This window comes from Populus trichocarpa, chromosome 3, assembly GCF_000002775.5.
Source record: "Populus trichocarpa isolate Nisqually-1 chromosome 3, P.trichocarpa_v4.1, whole genome shotgun sequence".
NCBI lineage: Eukaryota > Viridiplantae > Streptophyta > Magnoliopsida > Malpighiales > Salicaceae > Populus > Populus trichocarpa.
The window spans coordinates 21,496,275-21,517,995 of record NC_037287.2 but is presented as its reverse complement, the minus strand read 5'-3'; the positions used below and the strand labels follow the sequence as shown (position 1 = coordinate 21,517,995).

General features: G+C 37.4%; 2 protein-coding genes across 5 annotated transcripts; one reads left to right on the top strand and one right to left on the bottom strand.

The window, feature by feature from the left end:
* Nucleotides 1–186: 186 nt before the first annotated feature.
* Nucleotides 187–16,334, top strand: LOC7461353 (calpain-type cysteine protease DEK1). 3 transcript variants are annotated; one of them, XM_024597212.2, is made up of 32 exons: nucleotides 194–578; nucleotides 850–990; nucleotides 1,790–2,040; nucleotides 4,082–4,264; nucleotides 4,459–4,594; nucleotides 4,899–5,029; nucleotides 5,139–5,253; nucleotides 5,348–6,371; nucleotides 6,486–6,596; nucleotides 6,940–6,998; nucleotides 7,171–7,330; nucleotides 7,537–7,810; nucleotides 7,919–8,069; nucleotides 8,199–8,310; nucleotides 8,406–8,571; nucleotides 8,691–8,761; nucleotides 8,897–8,988; nucleotides 9,153–9,315; nucleotides 9,486–9,557; nucleotides 9,910–10,284; nucleotides 10,364–10,479; nucleotides 10,574–10,871; nucleotides 11,436–11,755; nucleotides 11,989–12,340; nucleotides 12,462–12,782; nucleotides 12,867–12,971; nucleotides 13,095–13,223; nucleotides 14,139–14,519; nucleotides 14,607–14,744; nucleotides 14,917–15,153; nucleotides 15,255–15,705; nucleotides 15,887–16,334. In XM_024597212.2, exons 2-31 carry the CDS (start codon nucleotides 866–868, stop codon nucleotides 15,558–15,560), a joined length of 6,474 nt encoding a protein of 2,157 aa, XP_024452980.1. In that variant the 5' UTR covers nucleotides 194–578; nucleotides 850–865; the 3' UTR covers nucleotides 15,561–15,705; nucleotides 15,887–16,334. The 3 variants fall into 3 exon arrangements, with proteins under 3 accessions (XP_024452982.1, XP_024452980.1, XP_024452981.1); XM_024597213.2 differs by having other exon boundaries at nucleotides 15,255–15,794; XM_024597214.2 differs by lacking the exons at nucleotides 14,607–14,744; nucleotides 14,917–15,153; nucleotides 15,255–15,705; nucleotides 15,887–16,334 and having other exon boundaries at nucleotides 187–578; nucleotides 13,105–13,223; nucleotides 14,139–14,288.
* A 463-nt stretch (nucleotides 16,335–16,797) lies between these two features.
* On the bottom strand, nucleotides 16,798–19,455 carry LOC7461356 (uncharacterized). 2 transcript variants are annotated; one of them, XM_002304816.4, is made up of 6 exons: nucleotides 19,018–19,455; nucleotides 18,760–18,813; nucleotides 18,255–18,486; nucleotides 17,482–17,749; nucleotides 17,272–17,349; nucleotides 16,798–17,051 (listed from the first exon to the last, which is right to left on the bottom strand). In XM_002304816.4, the coding sequence occupies exons 3-6, from the start codon at nucleotides 18,470–18,472 to the stop codon at nucleotides 17,001–17,003; spliced, it is 615 nt and encodes a 204-aa protein (XP_002304852.4). In that variant the 5' UTR covers nucleotides 18,473–18,486; nucleotides 18,760–18,813; nucleotides 19,018–19,455; the 3' UTR covers nucleotides 16,798–17,000. The 2 variants fall into 2 exon arrangements, with proteins under 2 accessions (XP_002304852.4, XP_052307201.1); XM_052451241.1 differs by having other exon boundaries at nucleotides 18,255–18,539; nucleotides 19,018–19,454.
* Nucleotides 19,456–21,721: the final 2,266 nt, after the last annotated feature.

Genomic DNA, 21,721 nt, shown 5'->3' with positions numbered 1-21,721 from the left:
CCATAGCAAGTGAGACTCACTAACCCTCATTTCATGCCATGACTGGCGAGTGCAATGCACTTGCTTTTTCTGAGATTGGGCATGGTTCATATTCAGACAGAAACATAGCTGTTATTTTTTTAACCACTCTACTGCCTTTACTTGTGTTTTCCAGTCTTCTTGTCTTGTTTTTCTCTTTCTCTGTCTAAAGACTCAAACTCTCTCTCTCCATAGAAAAACAAAAAAAAAAAGGAAGAAAACACCCATCTTTTTTTCTTCACATTCCACACATAGCAATAGGGTTTTTTTAACTTTACTCTCTCCCTCTCTCTCCCCTTCCCCGGAGCTGAGAAATCCTCAAAGAAGATAAAACCCAATCAATCAAACACCAGACAAAACTTACCAAATCCTAAAGTAGCTGTAACATTTTCCACTTTTTTCATCTTCTTCACTTGTATAGAAGCAACAAAACCCTAGCTAGAGCTCAATTATTTGAAGACCCTTTTGAATTTATGATCCATTAGTACTCCAAGATGACATTTTTTAGATGAATTAAGGATATGATGCTGTTGCCCATCAAGCTCAATTCACTCTACTAGGTAAAAATCCCATTTTTCTGCACCCTACATTGCTTTTCTTCATGCGGGTTTCAATTCTTTTCAGTATGGTTATGATTTTTTTTTTAATTATGGTACTTTATTTATGTTTCCATGTACGTAGTTAAAACCCACTTAATTGCCTCTTTCATTAGTGTTCTCCATTTTGGGCAATATGTTTTATTTTTTTTTTCTTTTTGGCTCACAGTTCCTTTTTTTTTGTGCGTATTGTGAAAAATTGGTGTTGGTATTTATGCATGTGGGTGTGCATTAGGTTGGAGAGTGGAGCCATGGAAGGCGAACAGCACGGGATTGTACTGGCCTGTGCTATTTCAGGGACCCTTTTTGCCAGTTTGGGTTTGGGTTCGTGTTGGATTCTATGGGCAGTGAATTGGAGGCCATGGAGGATTTATAGGTAATTCTGGACGGGCAACTTTGGAAACTTCTTATTATCTTATTACCAGGCTTGCCAGAATGATTGAAGTACATAGATTTCATGTGGGGGTTTATAGCAAGTAATAATTTATGGTTGATTATTAGGATTTGAGGTTGCATTGTCCCATATAATATAATATAACATGTTGGATTGTAATGCAGATTGTGGTTTTAATTGTAGCCTTTCTGTGGTTCGTTAAATGTGTCATTAATTGAACATCAAGGCTTCATTTGGTGTGTGATTGAAAAGCAGTTGGTTGTTTTCGATTATCAGGAGATGTACTATGGAACAGAAAGCTGGTTTAGCCGGTTGTTTAAGTAAAAAGTTTTCCTCTTATTAAAAAAGAGAATGTTTTTATAGGTTTAGACAAAATGAAAATAGAGAGCTCCCCACAGCTTTTTGCACTATTTTTTTTCGTGGATCTGCAAATGGCTCCTCTAAAACTTTCTGATACATCAATCTTGTATCCTTAAAAGTGCCCTTCACCCTCAATCCTTAACTTGTTTCCTGTTTCCGTAGCATTGTCGATATCTGGGAACCTAGAATGACATGTGAATAGAGGTGGAAATATGATCAGTAAACCATTCATGTTCCTCTGCTATAGAGTTTCTTTTTCTTTGTGTCCATGTTTAGCCTTCACTTGTGTACTCTTTTAGTTTCCCTATTTTCAGCTTATTTATGAAGTCAATGTGTTATACTATAAAAACATGTGTACTTTGTTTATTGGATTCTGTCCTTTTTACATCATCTCATCCTTGGTTGGCATTTCTTGTTTCAGTTGGATCTTTGCCAGAAAATGGCCATATATCCTACAAGGTCCCCAGCTGGGCATATTATGTCGTTTTCTCTCTCTTTTTGCATGGATAATTGTTGTATCTCCGGTTCTAATGCTTATCATGTGGGGAAGCTGGTTAATTGTAATATTGCATCGCGATATAATTGGTCTGGCTGTAATCATGGCTGGTACTGCTCTTCTATTGGCATTCTATTCAATCATGCTCTGGTGGAGAACACAATGGCAAAGTTCAAGTATGTGTCTCTGTACCCTCTTTATCTTTTAATTATGTTTTCATTTTTGAGCTGGAAAACAAACATTTCTCTATTCGTCCATTGCGGAATTTGTATGGCGAGTCTGTCTTTGGTGGCAGAGATTTACATTTTAATTCTCTCTAAAATTGATTTTATTTGGCATGTAATTTCATGTTAAACATGTTATTCTGCATGCATTCCTGTGATTTGCAAGTTTCCGAGTGGTTAAGAACTTCCTCAAGTCAATAGCAAAACCATCCGCTCTTTTTATTTCTAATTAAAAGTAGAAATAATTGGAAGATAGATCGTTCTATTGAGAATGGGGCAGGTTTCACTCCTAAATTCTGCTTCCATGGAAATAATTTTCTCTGCTGGAATTTCAATTGTTGCTCAAGTGAACTCCAATCATATGTTTTTTTTTTGGTGATCCTCTTGAATGGTTAAGCTTTGATTGTACCAATCTATTTCTCTTCAAGTTGAAATTACAATACTCCATAAGAGATCCAAAATTGAATTTGGATTTTAAAAGGAAGCTAATGAATGAGCATAGTGCTTGTGGAAGTTAATCCCTCATGTTGTGATTGGGAAAAAGGCTTTTTTTTTTGTTGGATATATTTTTTAATAACTACGAGAAAAAGAAGAAGTTATGGGAGCATTAGCACATGAAATCTCCGACGTTGTATTGTATTGAGATAAATTGGTTCATGTCAGACAATGCAGATGCTTTGTTGGTGAGATTGAGATACGTGTGTGATAGAAACGGTGTACTAATATTAAATGGGTTGATGACCACAAGTTTTAGGAATGAGGGATTGTTTGGTAACTCGGTTTTGTTAGACTTGGAGACTATTAGGAATGCATTCACTAGATATTTTGGGAATAAAAGAAAAAATCAACTTTTCACTTTCTTGCTGGAATTTGTGGAGAAAAAAACCTTGAACTGCCATGAATGAGCCAATGATTTGGGTTTCAAGCAACATGGCATCTATGAAAGTTGAAAGCACAACTATTGACTATTTTGTCACATTAAGATAACTTTATTCCGAACCTCTTGTGTGCTCCTCAGATAAACAAATAAATAATGAGATATAGAGGGAATGTGAAAGTTAATTTGGTAAAAGTATCAAGGAGTTGGAACTATTTCTGGTGAAGTATCAGGGAGTTGGAACTAAAGGAAATACGAGGAAGTGGCAGAGGAAGCAGCTTAACTGAAATGGAGATTAGGAAAGATGTGAGAACCTCAATAACAAACAAGAGGAAAATTGTTATGACTAGCTAAGTTGCTTATGCTTTTCACGTGAAAGGTCATTTTAAAAAAGGTGGATGATAAAAATCTATTGAGAACACTGATTTGGGAATATAATTATATAAGCAGATGCTACATTTCAGCTTGAGAATGATTAGTGAGATAATTATATGTAAGTAGCAATGAAAACAGACAGCTAGAGTTGTCGATTTTAGAACTAAAATAAGTACCTTAGGATAGCCATAACTTTAACATGGTTTGTACGTGGTATGATTAAACGGTTAAAACTCAATATAAGATCATTCAAAATAGGGTGTCTTGGGAATTTAATAGCTCATTACTGCTATTATTACCCAATGAACTTCCATTACCTTAAGCCACGTGTTAACAGAGAACTCTCGGATTGTCAAGGAAATAGAGCTGGTTTTGGTTTGCACTTGAGCTCCATATGTAGGTCTATCTGTAGGCTGCCTAGTGGTCCATATGAATCTATTTGCGATGAGCCCACACTAAAGGAGGACATTAAGACATGTAAGCCGCACATCAATAATTTTTTTATTTGTATCAGTGTTAAGTACTACTATCTTTATCTGTAGGCGGGTTTTATCTGTGCTAAGAATTGAAGTTTGCTTATATCATTGGATAACTCAGCCATTCATATTGTTCTTTGAAAATTTTCTTTGATTTCTCTTGCTTTTGATTTTGACCTAACTTCTTTATTTCGGCTCTACAGGGGCAGTCATTGATTTCTCCTGCTTTTGATTTTGGCTTAACTTCTTTATTTTGGCTCTACAGGGGCAGTTGCTATTCTTCTTCTTCTGGCTGTTGCCCTTCTCTGTGCATATGAATTATGTGCTGTGTATGTTACAGCTGGAAAAAATGCTTCTCAGCGATATTCACCCTCCGGTTTCTTTTTTGGTGTATCAGCTATTGCCTTGGCAATTAACATGCTCTTTATTTGCCGAATGGTCTTTAATGGTAAGTCTTGCTTTATCTTTTCATGCCAGGCATTATTTTGCTTCCATTTTGTTCTAGAGATGTAGTTGCACTGTGATGACATGATTTCATGATTTCCAGGACTTGATTCTTGATGATGCAATAAACTTTGGTTTCTGTTATCTGTTGTGATGTAATAAATATTTTTTTTCCTTCTGTTTCCTCAATGCCTGAAGGGAATGGCTTAGATGTGGATGAGTATGTGCGGAGGGCATACAAATTTGCTTATAGTGATTGTATAGAAATGGGTCCAATTCCTTGCTCTCCAGAGCCACCTAACCCCAATGAATTATACCCTCGGCAATCCAGCAGGTAAGCCATATGATCAAGCTTTGTATCTTAGATATTTTGTATAATGTCTTAGTAGTTAGTGCTGGATCTTCATCTTGTGTAGGCATATCTAGAGTTGGGGCAACCTTTTCAGGTGGTCTTGTTGATAACTGGATTTTAGTTATAACTTGCTTGATGATAAGTAGGGAGAGTGCATGACTCTGGGTTGTGAGGGTTGGTGAAAATGGTTTAACATCCTTTTGAGGTGTTAAATTATTAATTAGACATTTTTTGCCTAGCCGGTCTAATATGTTAATTAATTGTAATCTTTTCAATGTGTTTATAGGGCTTCACATCTTGGACTTCTATACTTTGGCTCGCTTGTGGTTCTTCTCGTCTATTCCATTTTATATGGTTTTACAGCAACAGAAGCACGCTGGCTTGGGTTCATTACATCAGCTGCTGTCATTATTCTTGGTATCCTATTTATGACCATGGTTATTCATGTTTTGCCTTCTTTATTGCCTTCTATGCAACTTTAGCTATCCCCCCTGGTGCTAATTTCTTGTGTTTAATTGTTATGCAGATTGGAACATGGGGGCATGCTTGTATTGTTTCCAGCTTCTTCAAAGCCGTGTGGTGGCACTTTTCGTTGCTGGCACATCTCGAGTTTTTCTTATATGCTTTGGGGTGCATTACTGGTTTGTTCTAGACACTTTTGCTCAAACATGATGTGTAAATTTGTTTTCCGTTGCTATCCCTTGTCATAGTCACCATACTGTTTCTTTGCTTCAGGTATTTGGGTCATTGCATTAGTTATGCTGTTGTAGCATCTGTGCTATTAGGTGCTGCTGTTTCTCGTCATTTGTCAGTCACAAATCCTTTAGTTGCTAGAAGAGATGCCTTACAGAGCACAGTGATTCGCCTCAGAGAGGGTTTTCGCAGAAAGGAACAGAACACTTCATCTAGCTCTTCTGAAGGTTGTGGCTCAAGTGTAAAACGTAGTAGTAGTGTTGAAGCAGGTCCACTTGGTAACATTGTTGATTCTGGTAACCAGTCCACAGTGCAGTGTACAACTGATGCTAGTAACTGGAATAATGTTCTATGTCGAAATGCCAGTTCTCATGAGGGGATCAATAGTGATAAAAGCACAGAAAGTGGAAGGCCAAGTTTAGCATTACGTAGCAGTTCTTGTCGTTCAGTTGTCCAAGAGCCTGAAGCTGGGATGTCTGGGGATAAGTTTTTTTATCAGAATAATTCCCTAGTGGTTTGCTCTAGCAGTGGTCTTGATAGTCAATGCTGTGAATCTAGTGCATCAAATTCTGCAAATCAACAACTGTTAGATTTGAACCTTGCTCTTGCCTTTCAGGAAAGGTTGAATGATCCTAGGATTACATCTATGCTGAAAAAGAGGGCAAGGGAAGGTGATAGAGAATTGGCTACTTTACTGCAGGATAAAGGACTGGATCCTAATTTTGCCATGATGTTGAAGGAGAAGAACTTGGATCCCACTATCCTGGCATTACTCCAGAGGAGCAGTTTGGATGCAGATAGAGATCATCGTGACAATAATGATATCACAATTGTTGACTCAAATAGCGTTGACAATGTTATGCCCAATCAAATTTCTCTTTCAGAAGAACTAAGGCTTCAGGGGCTTGAAAAGTGGCTTCAGTTGTCTAGATTTGTTCTGCATCACATAGCAGGCACTCCTGAGCGAGCATGGGTGCTCTTTAGTTTCATCTTCATTGTGGAAACAGTTATTGTGGCAATTGTTCGTCCCAAGACAATTAAAATTATAAATACAGTACATCAACAGGTGAGTGGAGTATGTAAGATTTTTCCTTATTTATTTATTTTCTTAGACTTATGCCTGATTAATGATAGTAAACAAAAAGCATGTTCAAATTTGATGAAAAAATTTATGTTGCAGTTTGAGCTTGGGATTGCAGTATTTCTATTATCTCTTGTTGTTTGCTCAATCATGACTTTTCTTCGGTCACTTCAAGTAGAAGAGATGGCCATGACATCAAAACCTCGCAAGGTAGATATTATTGAACATCCCAATTTCATTCTTTCTAAATGGTTCAATTCAAATCCAAAGTCCAAAATTTTTAATGCTAGTCTATGATTTCGTTTTTAACAGTCCAAGTACCACTATCTTCATTTCTTTTTTTTGCTATTGTGTTGTGTCGCGTTGCGTTGCACTAGAAGATGGATTTGTTTTGTTTATTTGTGTATGCGTATAAATCCATATAAAATTTGCCTCTGTATACTCGTACTGTTAGCTGTCTTTATACTGTTTAAAGTTTTTTCTGTGATTATATGGGACTTGCATCAGAATTCTTGGTGTTCTTATGTCTTCTTTAAACCTCTTTGTTTCTCAGTATGGTATTATTGCTTGGCTGCTTAGCACTGGTGTTGGATTGTTGCTTTCCTTCTTGAGGTATGCTAACTATTCATAATCCACTTAATTCCATTATCATTTTAGAATTTTCCTATCATGGCACCTTGTTTTTACTGTATATAGCCTGCTTTGTGAATGATTCTATGACATGTTATGTGTGGTAGTGCACCACTCACTTTGTAATGCCTTAAATCTTTTTCCTGTTCTGCAGCAAATCATCAATGCTTCTAGGATTATCCTTGACTGTTCCACTCATGGTGGCTTGTCTTTCTGTTGCAATTCCTATTTGGATTCACAATGGCTACCACTTTTGGCCTCAAGTGCAGTCTGCAGGTCATGCTGGAAATCATCGTCCTCCTGGGACAAAGGAGGTTTGTTCCTTCTTGCTCTCCACCCTTCACCTTTGATTTCACATAATTATTGTAGAATAAGATCTATCATTTTGGAAGTAGTTGGTTCAAAAAAGTTTCCATCCTTTCCGTTTTTAATATTTTTATTATTGTGCTCGTTCTTTAGGAACTTTGGTTTGCAAAATTAAACCTTTATTGATTCTAGTTAATTTTCTCGTCTTTGCTAGGGTATTGTTCTTATTGTTTGTACGATAGTATTTATTGGATCTGTGGTAGCTTTGGGTGCTATTGTGTCTGCAAAGCCGCTAGATGAATTGGGATACAGGGCATTGACCACTGGTCAGAAAAGCTTTAGTTCTGCTTATGCATCACCAGCATACCTTGGTTGGGTGATGGCATCTGCAATTGCTTTAATAGTCACTGGTGTGCTACCAATTGTTTCATGGTTTGCAACATATCGGTTTTCCCTGTCTTCTGCTGTATGTGTTGGGATATTTGCAGGTAATTTGTCAATACTTGCTCGGTCTTTAATGTTTGCAATTTAGGTCTATCATAAGTTGGCTGGGTCAGCATGTGGATTTATCTTACTCCCTGTTGCTGTTTTGGTAGTTGTTCTTGTGGCATTTTGTGGTGTATCCTATTTGGAAGTTGTCCAATCTAGGGATGACCAGGTTCCAACAAAGGGTGATTTTCTTGCTGCACTACTTCCTCTTGTGTGCATTCCAGCATTGCTATCACTTTGCTGTGGATTGCTTAAATGGTGAGAATTATTGTATTCAACATTAATTCATAACTGAAGTTTACTTCTCAAACCATGACCGGATATTGTTGTACTGCTGCAAGTGAGCATTTGTTTGGCTATTTAATGTGCTGTAGAAACTGTTTACAGGAAAGACGATGATTGGAAACTTTCTCGAGGTGTATATATATTTGTTATTATTGGTCTTCTTCTTCTGCTTGGTGCAATATCTGCTGTTGTAGTTGTGGTTAAGCCATGGACTGTAAGTGGGGTTTTTTATGCATCCCTGATTTTTACCATCTTTGAGATGCAGTGTACCTATTTAACTTGCTTTATTTTTTCCCTCAATTGCAACAGATAGGGGTAGCATTCCTCTTAATTCTTCTCCTGATCGTACTAGCTATTGGTGTTATCCATCATTGGGCTTCAAACAATTTCTATTTGACCAGGACACAGACGCTCTTTGTTTGTTTCCTTGCTTTTCTTTTGGGCTTGGCAGCATTTCTTGTTGGATGGTTTGGAGGTGAAAACAAATATCATGACTAACCGATACGATTTGCTTAGACCCCTTAGTCTTGGACATAGCTTACTTGAACAATGACAACCATCCAGTGACTTCAAATTTCTTACCTTTCTTTTCAGGAAAGCCTTTTGTAGGAGCATCCGTTGGTTATTTTGCATTTTTGTTTCTTCTTGCTGGACGAGCATTGACTGTAAGTTTCACCACATTAACTTCATTCAAGTTTTGACTGTAATATTTATTCTTTATTTTTTCATTTTACAAAATGGGTTTAATTTTTCTCATTTATTCTTTTATTTTCTCTCTTCTCGCACGTGTGTCCCTGCAGGTCCTGCTGTCACCACCCATAGTAGTTTATTCACCACGAGTACTGCCTGTTTATGTTTATGATGCCCATGCAGATTGTGGAAAGAATGTCAGGTTTGTCATCTATTCTCTGTTGTTCTTCTCTCATTTGTTCATGGATTTCTTATTCTTCTGTCATTTATTTTCTATTATAATCTTTGATATCCATATGTTGGCTCTCTGCACTAAAGCTCCATTCTTTATTCATATCTATTGATTGTGCATCACCTCTTAAACAGCGGTGCATTTCTCATGCTTTATGGGATCGCTTTGGCAACTGAAGGATGGGGTGTTGTTGCCAGTTTGAATATTTATCCACCATTTGCTGGTGCTGCTGTATCTGCAGTTACTCTTGTTGTATCCTTTGGGTTTGCTGTCTCACGTCCATGCCTGACTTTAAAGGTTTGCATACTGATCATATCCAATATCCAATGAGTTGATTTGACTTGATGTCAGTCTGCAACTATTTTTGCTTATTCTGGTTTTAATATTTTATGAAAGGAGTTACTTTGTATCTTCATCCCTAGCAATGTTTATTGGGTTCAGTTAATAACATTCTCTTACATCTCCAGATGATGGATGATGCAGTTCATTTTCTCAGCAAGGATACCATTGTTCAAGCAATTACACGATCTGCCACTAAGGTGTGTTTGATTTTGTATTTGAAACTGATCCTCAGTCAGCATCTGATTTGCGTGGTTTAAGTATATTACTCAGATTAACGAAAACTTGGGGTGGCGAAATGCTTTAATCCTCACACCTGCTACAGTTAAATTGAGTCCATGAGATATATGTTTTCACTAGGTCATGCCCAGGCTAGTATGTATAAATATTTATGAATGTCTATATGTGTACATGCAACTGCTCGAGATGTGTTATAAAACATAATAATCCACCATAGTTTTTAGCTTTCTTTATCTTGTATGGCGAAAGGTTTTTCAAGCTTATGCTCACTTACTACTGAACTGTGATGCATTTACTATGTTTATCATGCAGACAAGAAATGCTTTGTCTGGAACATATTCCGCACCTCAGCAATCTGCTAGTTCAACAGCTCTTTTGGTTGGGGACCCTACTGCTGCACGTGATAAGGCAGGGAACCTTGTGCTTCCTAGGGATGATGTCATGAAATTGAGAGACCGTCTAAGAAATGAGGAATTGCTAGTAGGATCTTTCTTCTGCAGGATGAGATACCGAACATTTCGATGTGACTCAGCTAGTGGTTTAGATCACAGAAGGGAAATGTGTGCCCATGCACGAATTTTGGCTTTAGAAGAGGCAATTGATACTGAATGGGTATATATGTGGGACAGATTTGGTGGTTACTTACTTCTTCTGCTTGGTTTGACTGCTCAGGCAGAAAGAGTACAGGTACATCAGGGTTTTGTGATAATTACTATATTTATTTTATCGTTACTCAGAATGCATGATTATACTTCTGCTGTTGTAGGATGAGGTACGCTTGAGGCTTTTTCTTGATAGCATAGGTTTCTCAGACCTAAGTGCCAAGAAAATCAAGAAGTGGATGCCAGAGGACCGTAGGCAATTTGAGATTATTCAGGATAGGTGACAACATTCTCACATGTTCTTTTTTTCTTTTTTCTTCCACGTGAGGAATTACCCTTTCCATGTTTCTAAATCTTCATTCTGGATTTTGTAGCTATCTGAGAGAAAAGGAGATGGAAGAGGAAATCTTAATGCAAAGACGTGAAGAGGAGGGTAAGGGTAAAGAAAGAAGGAAGGCCCTTTTGGAGAAGGAAGAACGCAAATGGAAGGAGATTGAAGCTTCTCTCATTTCCACAATTCCTAATGCTGGCAGCAGGGAGGCGGCAGCCATGGCAGCTGCAGTGCGTGCTGTAGGAGGTGATTCGGTTCTCAGTGATTCCTTTGCACGGGAAAGGGTTTCAAGCATTGCCCGTAGGATACGCACAGCTCAATTAGCTCGCCGAGCACTGCAGGTCAATAGCCCTGTTCTGTAAACTGGTTCTCCAATGTTTACCTTCTGCCCTTTGTTTTTGATATCATCTGATATGAATGCTGGCATTTCTTCCATAGTTGGATGATGTACCTTCCCGTATTTGATATAGATTAGCTGCACATTGAATCTGGGTTCTGAAACCAAGACTAATAATGGATAGACTAATAGTTTAACAATTGATGCAGCAGAGGCTGTTCTGAAAATGTTATGCAATTATATGGGTTAGCTTTAATATACTGATTAGTAGCTGACAAATAATCAGTGAAATGAGACCTGAATTTACCTCCCAAAAACTAGCTAACACTTGAGGAATAACAGAAAAATACAGGAAGTCGGTGCCCCAACTTCTGGAAGTTGAGGACTTTCCAGGTCTTGTTTCGCAGAGCAGGGGCTGTACCTGCAAGAAAATATCCCAAATTGCCCTAATTTTTCCTGGAGTCACCTGCTACTTAATGATCTATAAAGCTAATTTCTGAAATTGTGTAAGGATGTCACCAATTCTGTTGTGAAATATGAATCTACTAACTCTTAATGTTGCTGGCAGACCGGAGTTACAGGTTCTGTATGTGTTCTTGATGATGAACCAACCACAAGTGGCAGGCACTGTGGTGAGATCGATCCCAGTGTATGCCAAAGTAGAAAGGTCAGTTTTTCCATTGCTGTTATGATCCAACCTGAGTCTGGACCAGTTTGCCTTCTAGGCACTGAATTTCAGAAGAAAGAATGCTGGGAAATTCTGGTGGCTGGTGCTGAGCAAGGTATTGAGGCTGGACAGGTTGGGCTTAGATTAATCACTAAAGGTGATAGGCAGACAACTGTTGCCAAGGAGTGGAGTATCAGTGCAACAAGTATTGCGGATGGAAGGTTAGGAAGTTTTTTGTTTGCAAGTTACTTTGAATCTTAGTGCTTGAGGTCTTACACTTTTGCTTCCAAGTTACTTTCCATGTATTCTTGTACTTGCTTTTTTTTTTAATCTTTAATTGAAGTTTGGAACTCCAAGATGTGTTATACTTCTAGGGTTTTATTTTTTTCCAGCATTTTGTCATTTCTATCTATCTACAGATTCAATGTTACTTGGGTTTAATAATTCTTTGCAGGTGGCATATTGTGACAATGACAATTGATGCTGATTTGGGTGAAGCAACTTGCTATATGGATGGTGGCTTTGATGGCTACCAAACTGGGCTACCATTGTCTGTGGGCAGTAGTATCTGGGAACAGGGGACAGAAGTTTGGGTTGGTGTTAGGCCACCAATAGATATGGATGCATTTGGAAGGTCAGATAGTGAAGGAGCCGAGTCTAAGATGTATATAATGGATGTTTTCTTATGGGGAAGGTGCTTAACTGAAGACGAGATTGCCTCTCTTCACACTGCGATAGGCTCAACGGAGTTTGGTATGATTGACTACCACGAAGATAATTGGCAGTGGGCAGATTCACCCCCCAGAGTATGTTTTGCAGTTAATGTTTCTTATTATGGTGAACCACATGAAATTTCAATAATGGAAACAATATTTTATATGTGAGGTTGAAGTCCTTGACTAATCTTTGCTTTTCTTGTTCACTTAGGTTGATGAGTGGGATAGTGATCCTGCAGATGTAGATCTTTATGATAGGGATGATGTGGATTGGGATGGGCAATATTCAAGTGGGAGGAAAAGAAGATCAGATCGTGAAGGAGTGGTGATAGATGTTGATTCTTTTGCTAGGAGGTTTAGGAAACCTAGGATAGAAACCCAGGAAGAAATTAATCAACGAATGCTTTCGGTTGAATTGGCTGTTAAAGAAGCCTTGTGTGCTAGAGGAGAAGCAAATTTTACTGATCAGGAGTTTCCTCCGAATGATCAATCATTATACATGGATCCTGCAAATCCCCCTTCAAAGTTGCAGGTTGGTTCTTTTGGCTCTGTAATTACACGCTGTTTGGTGTATTTTATTGCTTTTTTCTAACTTTGTTTTGGAGTTCAAAACTAGGTTGTCTCTGAGTGGATGAGGCCTGTGGAAATAGTTAAGGAAAGCCATCTAGACTCCCACCCGTGCTTGTTTTCTGGGGCTGCAAATCCCTCTGATGTTTGTCAGGTCTGGTCTCTCCTCGTTGCTTGACATGCAATTTTTTTTTCACTGCACTGAGCATCTCTGTATTTTGAATCACCTTAATTGAATGTATCAAAATTCTTAAGAACTGTCATGGTTATGTAATAGGGTCGTTTAGGTGATTGTTGGTTTCTAAGCGCTGTTGCTGTTCTAACGGAGGTATCGCGAATATCAGAAGTGATTATTACCCCAGAGTATAATGAAGAAGGAATTTACACGGTTCGCTTTTGTATTCAGGTAGCAGCTTGTAGTTTCTTTTGGTAATAATACATTTTTCAATAATGCATTTAATGAAAATAATACAGTTACTTGGCTTTTTGTCCTTTGATATATATATGATATTTGGATTTATGATTCAGCTGTGCTTTATAGGGGCAAAATGAGAGACATTGTGATGTATTATAGATTTTTTTTTCAATTTTCAATGTTGTTGTATTGAAATAATAAGAACCAGTTGAAAATGCATCCCAAAGTTGTTTAAATTACTCTATCTGCTGACTAGAACTTAATCTTTGATGGTTAGACTTGCCTTCGGTATACTGGTGATTTGTGCGTGAGAAACCTGTATCCAAAACTGTTCTTTTACAGACTTGGCTAGTTTCTCACTAGCCTGGAGAAGATCCCATTGTTTAGTGATAAAGTAATTCTAATGTACCTTTTGGTAGACAACTGTCATGTTAACTGTCTAGGAACTAGGAGAGATGTCAACTATCATCTGTTTGGATGCCAATGCTGCCAGACTTTAAGTGGAGCACTCTCCCTTTGATGAGACCATGTCAATTAAGTGCCATTCTATTAGATGTAGCTTCCCTGGGCTTCACTTAAGAACTGGCAATGCTTTCCCTGGGACTTGGCCTTGGTGTTCGAGGGGTGAGGTGGTTTTGGGGTAGGTCTTAAGAATCTTTAGAGCCATAGACAGTGGTTTTGCATGACGTCATTCCCGAGTCGTTCTATTATAACCTGGTCCCTACTGGGTTCTGCTTTTCATTTCTGAATACAATGCACGACCCCTCTTTTCCTCTAATGTTGCTTCATTTCCTGTTAAATTAGCTAACAGACATATTTAGTAAGACTGCTTCCTGTTTGGTTATTGTTGTAATTGTTTTGGTTATCATGTTCTTATCAGCTTTCTGTTTTGCAATCTCCTTGTAGGGTGACTGGGTCCCAGTTGTTGTTGATGATTGGATTCCATGTGAATCACCAGGTAAACCTGCATTTGCTACCAGCCAGAAGGGTAATGAACTCTGGGTTTCTATATTGGAGAAAGCGTATGCGAAATTGCATGGTTCTTACGAGGCATTGGAAGGCGGGCTTGTTCAGGATGCCCTTGTGGACCTTACTGGAGGTGCTGGTGAAGAGATTGACATGCGGAGTGCTCAGGCCCAGATTGATCTTGCAAGTGGTAGACTGTGGTCTCAATTGTTGCGCTTTAAACAAGAAGGCTTTCTACTGGGTGCAGGGAGTCCATCTGGTTCTGATGTTCACATTTCTTCCAGTGGTATTGTGCAGGGCCATGCGTACTCTTTGCTGCAGGTAATGCAAGCTTGCATCTTTCTTTATCAATCCTGTACCAGCTGAAGAAGTCTTGGTGGAAGTTGACACTCTTATTAAATTATTCAGGTAAGAGAGGTGGATGGCCATAAGCTTGTTCAAATTCGAAATCCATGGGCTAATGAAGTAGAGTGGAATGGACCTTGGTCTGACTCATCTCCTGAATGGACTGATAGGATGAAGCACAAGTTAAAGCATGTTCCACAGGTACTTAGTTTTGGCATGTTTTCCTTTTCATATCTTGGAGAGTAAAAAAGTTAACAAGCACAGTCCTTGAGTACTATTTGGTAAGGCATGCATGACTAAATGATTGCATTTCTGATCGCCATCATGCATGACTAAATTATTGTCAAAAACCTAATTCTATCTTGTTGAACAGTCCAAAGATGGTATATTTTGGATGTCCTGGCAAGACTTTCAAATCCACTTCCGGTCAATATATGTATGTCGTGTCTATCCCCCTGAGATGCGGTATTCTGTTCATGGCCAATGGCGAGGCTACAGTGCTGGTGGATGCCAAGATTATGCTTCCTGGAATCAAAATCCACAATTCCGATTGAGGGCCACTGGTCCAGATGCATCATTACCAATTCACTTGTTCATCACTTTAACTCAGGTGTGCTCAAGTGAAGGACTTTCAGGAGGAATTTTTTTTTATCCATTGCACTTGAATATCTTTACTGAGTTCATGAACTTCATCTAATTTCCTGTGTTTAGGGTGTGAGTTTCTCTAGAACAGCAGCTGGTTTCAGAAATTACCAATCCAGTCATGATTCAATGATGTTCTACATTGGAATGAGGATTCTGAAAACTCGTGGTCGCCGTGCTTCCTACAACATTTACCTACACGAATCAGTTGGCGGGACAGATTATGTCAATTCTCGAGAAATATCATGTGAAATGGTTTTGGATCCTGATCCAAAAGGTTACACAATTGTACCCACAACTATACATCCCGGGGAAGAAGCACCATTTGTTCTCTCCATTTTCACCAAAGCATCAGTAATCCTGGAAGCTTTGTAATAATCAGTGATGGCTGTTCAGTTGTTTTCTTGTCCTTTGGGCTGTGAGCTTACCTGCTAGATTTTGAAGTGCTTGGGTTGTTCATAGTTCATGTACCACCCATAGGCAGGTTTTGTTGAACCACAAATCAGTGTGCAGAGCGAAGGTAAATTGTGTCTTGAGTTTCTTCTGTCCATTTTGCAGTGCATCTTCTATGCATCTACTTCCCTTCTGTTCTTGTTCTCAAGAAGTTTGGTAAAACACCATACTTTCTACTTTTGTCATATGTTTCTCTCTGTATCAATGTTGAGTTACGATGGATTGATTTGAAGTTGTATATTTGGCAGTCTCTGCACAATGTGGTTCTCAGCTGCCTGGATGGCCTGTGAAGAGAGCAAGCAAGCCATTTTTGGACTTGATTACCAGCACCAAATGAATTTGAATGCACTTAGGTAGATGCCAGAGCTTATTGCGTCGATCTGGAGGGTTGTCAAAACTGGTTTAAATCATTTGTCTGCCACCTTCAGAGGGTTGTCTGGCACGGTTAATTGTACATGTGTAGGTATGTAATTTGTAAGAAATATAGGTCAGATCATGTAAATGAAGCGGGGAAAGAGAAAGGTTGAAAAGAAATAGGAAAATAGTTACTAACGCAAGCTCTAGGTGAAAACCAAAAAGCATGGTAGCTGGAGAAGGTTTCAGCTGCATTTTTGATGTGCTTTGTATTCTGAACAGGTTATCACTTGTAAAAGTCTTTATTTTTGCAATATAATCATTTGTTATTTGATTTGGTAATTTTCAGCTTCAATTTTTAATATTCTTTTTCTCAACCATTGCATCGACTATGATGGCAATTCAAACTGTAATCTGTAAGCCCTTTCTTTCATCTTGACTCGAACAATCCTTTAATTTCCTTTGAACTTAAAATGAGGTAGAGAAGTTTATGCATATATCATCAAACTGCTCATGAGGCATAAACCCTAAATCTGGCCAGGGAGAATATGCTACTGTCTTGACCTTGTACTTACCCATCTCTGCATTATATGAAAAGGAGAGAAATACAACATTCTATGGCAGTAGTAATCAGTTTCGTGATCAAGTGCTACAACCCATGACCATTAGCATATATTCTTTTGAGTGGCCTTCGATTTTCAATGCAAAGCAAATCGTAGCTGCAGGGAACCCGTGAAATGAAATAAAAGCAAACCAAAGAACCATAAAAAGCAGGCAAAAGCATCAATAAAGGGACGGAAAAAGGTGACATAAAAATAATATTTTATATTCCAAATATCAAACTGACAAAGCAAATTACAGGCTAACAGCTACAAAAACAACCAAGTGGGAAAGAGACACCTCTACCATTCTCTTTCTCTTTTCCTTCCTTTTTCCTCCTTCAACAAAAGAAAGAAGGGAACCTTCTGTTTCTAGTCGTCTCTCCTAACTGCCAAAGGTCAAAATCTCTCATTCCGAGTCACTTTCCATGCTTCCCATTGCCTTCAATCCTCTAGGTCTCTGCATCAAATAAAAAACCAATCATGAATTTGACCTCTCTGCTGGGAAAGATTGAGGATATCAGGCAAAAGATACAAATCTTGATTATAGCTCATTTTGAATTCAAAATTCAAACCTAATTAACTTTTTTCTGTAGTTTTCTGAGCAAGCAGACAATCTGATATAAATACCAGTAACTAAAAAACAAGACATGGAATGAAATAAAAGAACAAGTTAGTACCTTTTTGGAAGTCTTCTTCTCCCTTACTTCGTACCTCTCTTGACACAAATCTGATAACCATGCACCTGGACTTGCCATCTGAGAACACACAAGAGAAATATAAAAAAAATAACATCAACACAAGCTCCCATCAAAAGAAAAGGAAAAGACTTCTCTAATTTTTAACAGTCCCCAAATTCCTTTCTTAGTGTATGTATTGAGGAGACTTACAAGTAAAGTTCGTTGAATCAACTTGGCTCTTTTCTTAGGCCTCTGAGAAGGCTTGCACCCTTTCATAGCCATGAAATCCTCTTCCTTCTCTTTGTTAGACAATGTTATAAACAGTCTGGGCCAAACAACCTTTTCTTCCTTAACAGTATCCACTAAAATCTTGCTATTATCATCCAATCCCAATGATCCCCTTGTTGTGTAGTACCGATCTTCCTTATCCGGTGACAACGCTGATGACTTCCGATTGTTCGTTAACAAATCAGAATCCCTATATCCAACCACAGCCCAAAAGTAAAATAAGAGCTTTTTGACACATTTAGTTGAGTGATAATAACAAATGGGACATGAAAGTAAAGAAAACTTTGTAATCTAAGAACATCTAACAATACTCTCACAATTTTATAAACAAATGGGACATGAAAGTAAAGAAAACTTTGTAATCTAAGAACATCTAACAATACTCTCACAATTTCGATTTCTCCTAGTTTCCCACAGTTTCTAATCAACCAGGCCAGTTATAGATCAGATAAAACTTCTTTTGTAATTCACATAAAACCAAAGATCATAAAAAGAAGACGACTTATCAAGCAAACCTAAGTAAATGAAATATGCAAACAAGCAGATTTGCTCACTTGAGCATGTTAGAAACTGAACACTTTCTTCAGTGTATTGACTAGATACCGACTGGATACAACCACCAAAAAATAAATGCATTGAGCAAAATTCATTCATGTATTCTTACTTGATGAGGAGAGGAGGAATGGGATTCTTACTTGATGAGGCGAGAAGGAAATTCTTTCTCGGTAGTGACAGCGCGAGAAGTAAGTTTCTTCCTGGGCAAAGAATCATTTAGTTTAGATTTATTGGCCAAGTTTTGGGCTTTTTTCACTTTCACACATCTAAGCCTCTTTGTACTTCCCCATTGCAACACAAAATCTGTATCTCCAGCTCCTTGACTCTTCTTCTCCTTATGCTTCTCCTTCTCCATCATCTCTCTTCCCCTCTCTAAACAGCAAAAAATTAGCCCACACAAATTGTGAGGCGGGTATCATTCACTACTATAGAGAGAAAAATCTTCCAATCAAATAGACACCCTTACAATCAGTAACAGTTTCAAGAGGAAATTTTGTCACGAACAAACATAACATTGCACAAGGAGTAAACAAGAAACCCACGCAGAGTTCTAAAACAGAAAATTAAAGAGGAATCTAAATAGAAAATACAGTAAATTGAGAGAAAACAAGCCCATTTAAAGAGGAATCAAATAAGGCGACTGACCTCAAGATCTCCAGTCAATGCGATAAAAATTGCTCAGAAATTTATCCTATTAGCCTGCATTTCAAAACAGACACAAAAAGAATACCGCGTCAATAAAATCACAAGGCTAAATCAACAAGAAACATAAATTTGTTCTCTGATTGGTTGCTGAGAAACCATAGAAAAGAAACAATAGCATAAGAATTTGGAATCCTCCATCAAGAATTATCGAATCACTTTCTCAGCAACAAAACAGACAGAGAAAGAGAGAAAGATTACAGTGAAGACGCTTCACTTCATTGCTCAGTTCCAGCAGCGGCAAAAACTTGAAAAGTCTTTTTTTTTGTTGTTGTTTGGTCAACGAGAGAAGGGAAAAAAACACATACTTTCCAGAAAAAATTGAGAGAGTGAAAGATTAGAGGCTTTAGAACAGTGGGTCTGATTCAGATTTTCAATTTGATGAATAATAAGTTGAAAGATCGGAGCTTTCTCTGTTATCTTCACCAAAAACTGAATACTCCAGTCTGTGTTTCTGTTTCTCTAGCTCTTTATGTTCCAACTTCTTTTTTACTGCTTTCTTTTGGTTTGATCATGACCGTCCGATGTCAAATGGACGGCCAGATGACTTTCCCTCCAATTGGGTTAAGGTCTTCAATTGCACGTGACATGGGATGCAAGCACATGACCTTGTGCACTGCCTCCTCTCCTCTCCGCTCCCAGTGAAAGCCAAGATGGACATGGCCAAATACTTATAGTTCCCTGCTGGTACTTGTGAATACTCGAAAGTAGTTTTGTATTAATTCATATATATAGTTTGTTGCGTTATTAAATGCATCTATTTATATTATTATTTTTTTAAAATAAAAAAACAAAATTGAATAGCAAGAAGGACTAGGTATCATCTTTGGTGTTTTGAGGATATATAAAATAGTATTTTTCGAGCTATTGAGGCCTTGTTTTGTAGTATCGGGGGTCAATCCTGCTGACCCATCATCAAAGCTCGCACTAAATTAATTCCCAAATCAATTTTTATAACTATTTATTGGCTGCAACAATTACTGCCAGTTTTAGGCAACAGCTTAAAGGAAAAACTGCTGCATTCTGTCTTGAAATTTAGTCCATGAAATTGTACTACACCACCACCACCACCACCAGTCATTAACTTACTTGTATACTTAGTGTTGTGTTTGGCAATAATATAGCTGATTGTTATTTTGATAAAATTTAATTTTTTTGTTTTAAATTTAATTTTTAGTATTTTTAAATTATTTTGATGTGCTGATATTAAAAATAAATTTTAAAAAATAAAAAAAATATTATTTTAATATATTTTTAAATAAAAAATATTTTAAAAAAATAACTCATGTCCGGATATAAAACTCTATTTCTTATTGGTTATTGTTTGAGAGAAGTTTTCTCTTTTCTTTTGGGACAAGTTAATGAAAAGGGGTTGGTAATTAGTCTTGAATTAATTATTATTATTACTTCCACATTAGTCTAATTTGGGTGATCTACCTATAACAACCACCTTTATAATTTCAAGACATACATGACCCCCTCTCTTAGCATCGCCATACGAGAAAATCATGAAGTGCATTGCTCTCTAATCATGCTTCTTCTTTTTTAAACGGTTAAAGATGTTCTTAAACTAATTTGTGTGTTAATAGAGATTAAATTTTTTATCCTAATGTTTTAAAAATGTATTAGCACGTTACTAAATAAATTTAGAGATTTGAATTTTCTTAACATTAAATGCATGCTTGTTTGTGTGATCAACGTGCGGTTTGTCGTATAAACAAATGAACCCCAAGTTACCTCTTTAAATTTACTATTAGTAAATTGTTTGGGTATGAAAACAAATAAAAAGTAAAATCAATTGGTTTAGAGACGTGAGATACTGTTTTAAATGTGTTAATTTAACCTACGCAAAGATAATATTTCTATGATACAACTAAACTCTTTAAAGCTCTTGAATAATAAGAAGAAAAGACAGGTAAAAAATATATTTTTTTTCTATCTGTTTTATTTGTGTATAACAAGTTTATATAGATTTGAAATATTATGATAAGATTATATAACTGTTAAAAAAATGGTTATATTTTGAATTAAGAAAATAAATGTTAAAAATCATTATAAAACTCATCTATCATAGCTTCCTTAATTATGATTGTTAAAAAGATAATTATATTTTGAATTAAAAAATTAACTGTTAAAATTTATTAGAAAAACCCATCCATTAAAGCTTTTATTTAATTTACTACACAAGAAAATATTTATTTTCATTGTAGATGGATTTGAAACCACACCAACATTTGCTTCACTTTTATTTAAAAGCATCAATAGGTCTCACCAATGTAACGTTACACTTGCAGCAGTACAAGTATAGTGGTTCCTCGAGTCGTTTAAATTTCAAAATGGTCAGGTTGGTTCGAAAAGCAAGACACTCAATTGGTTCGGATCGAGATCTATTTCTCTGTGACCCACTTCTTTGGTGACGATGATGATGGATCATGAGCATGCTTTTTAATCGCCTAGTATATGTTCTACATTCCTTGCTGCTGCTGCTGCTGTTTTCTTTTTGGGCAGCGGCGGCAGCAGCAGCAGCAGCAGCAGCAATCTAGCTAGCTTGTTGTTGAATTTGAGGTAGGGGCTAACTCGTGCAAGGATCGATGATTCCATCACCTTAAATGTTGTCAATCCCTATGGGAAATGAATGCTAGACGATGCCCTGGTGAAATCTTGGAGAGCCCTGGATTCAAAATAAATTAACTGAAACCCAATCACCTGCCATCATCAACTGCATGGATGTATATTTGGATTGGAACTACAGAGAAGATCAATTCTCTTGCATTGCTGGCCCAGAGCTGTCAAGCGTGTAAAATATAATAGGTATTGATCTTGACAAAGTACCAACAAGTTAGGTTAAAATTAGGTGCATATCTGAAGCATTCCTTGATGTTTAACGTCATAGGAATGTTCATAT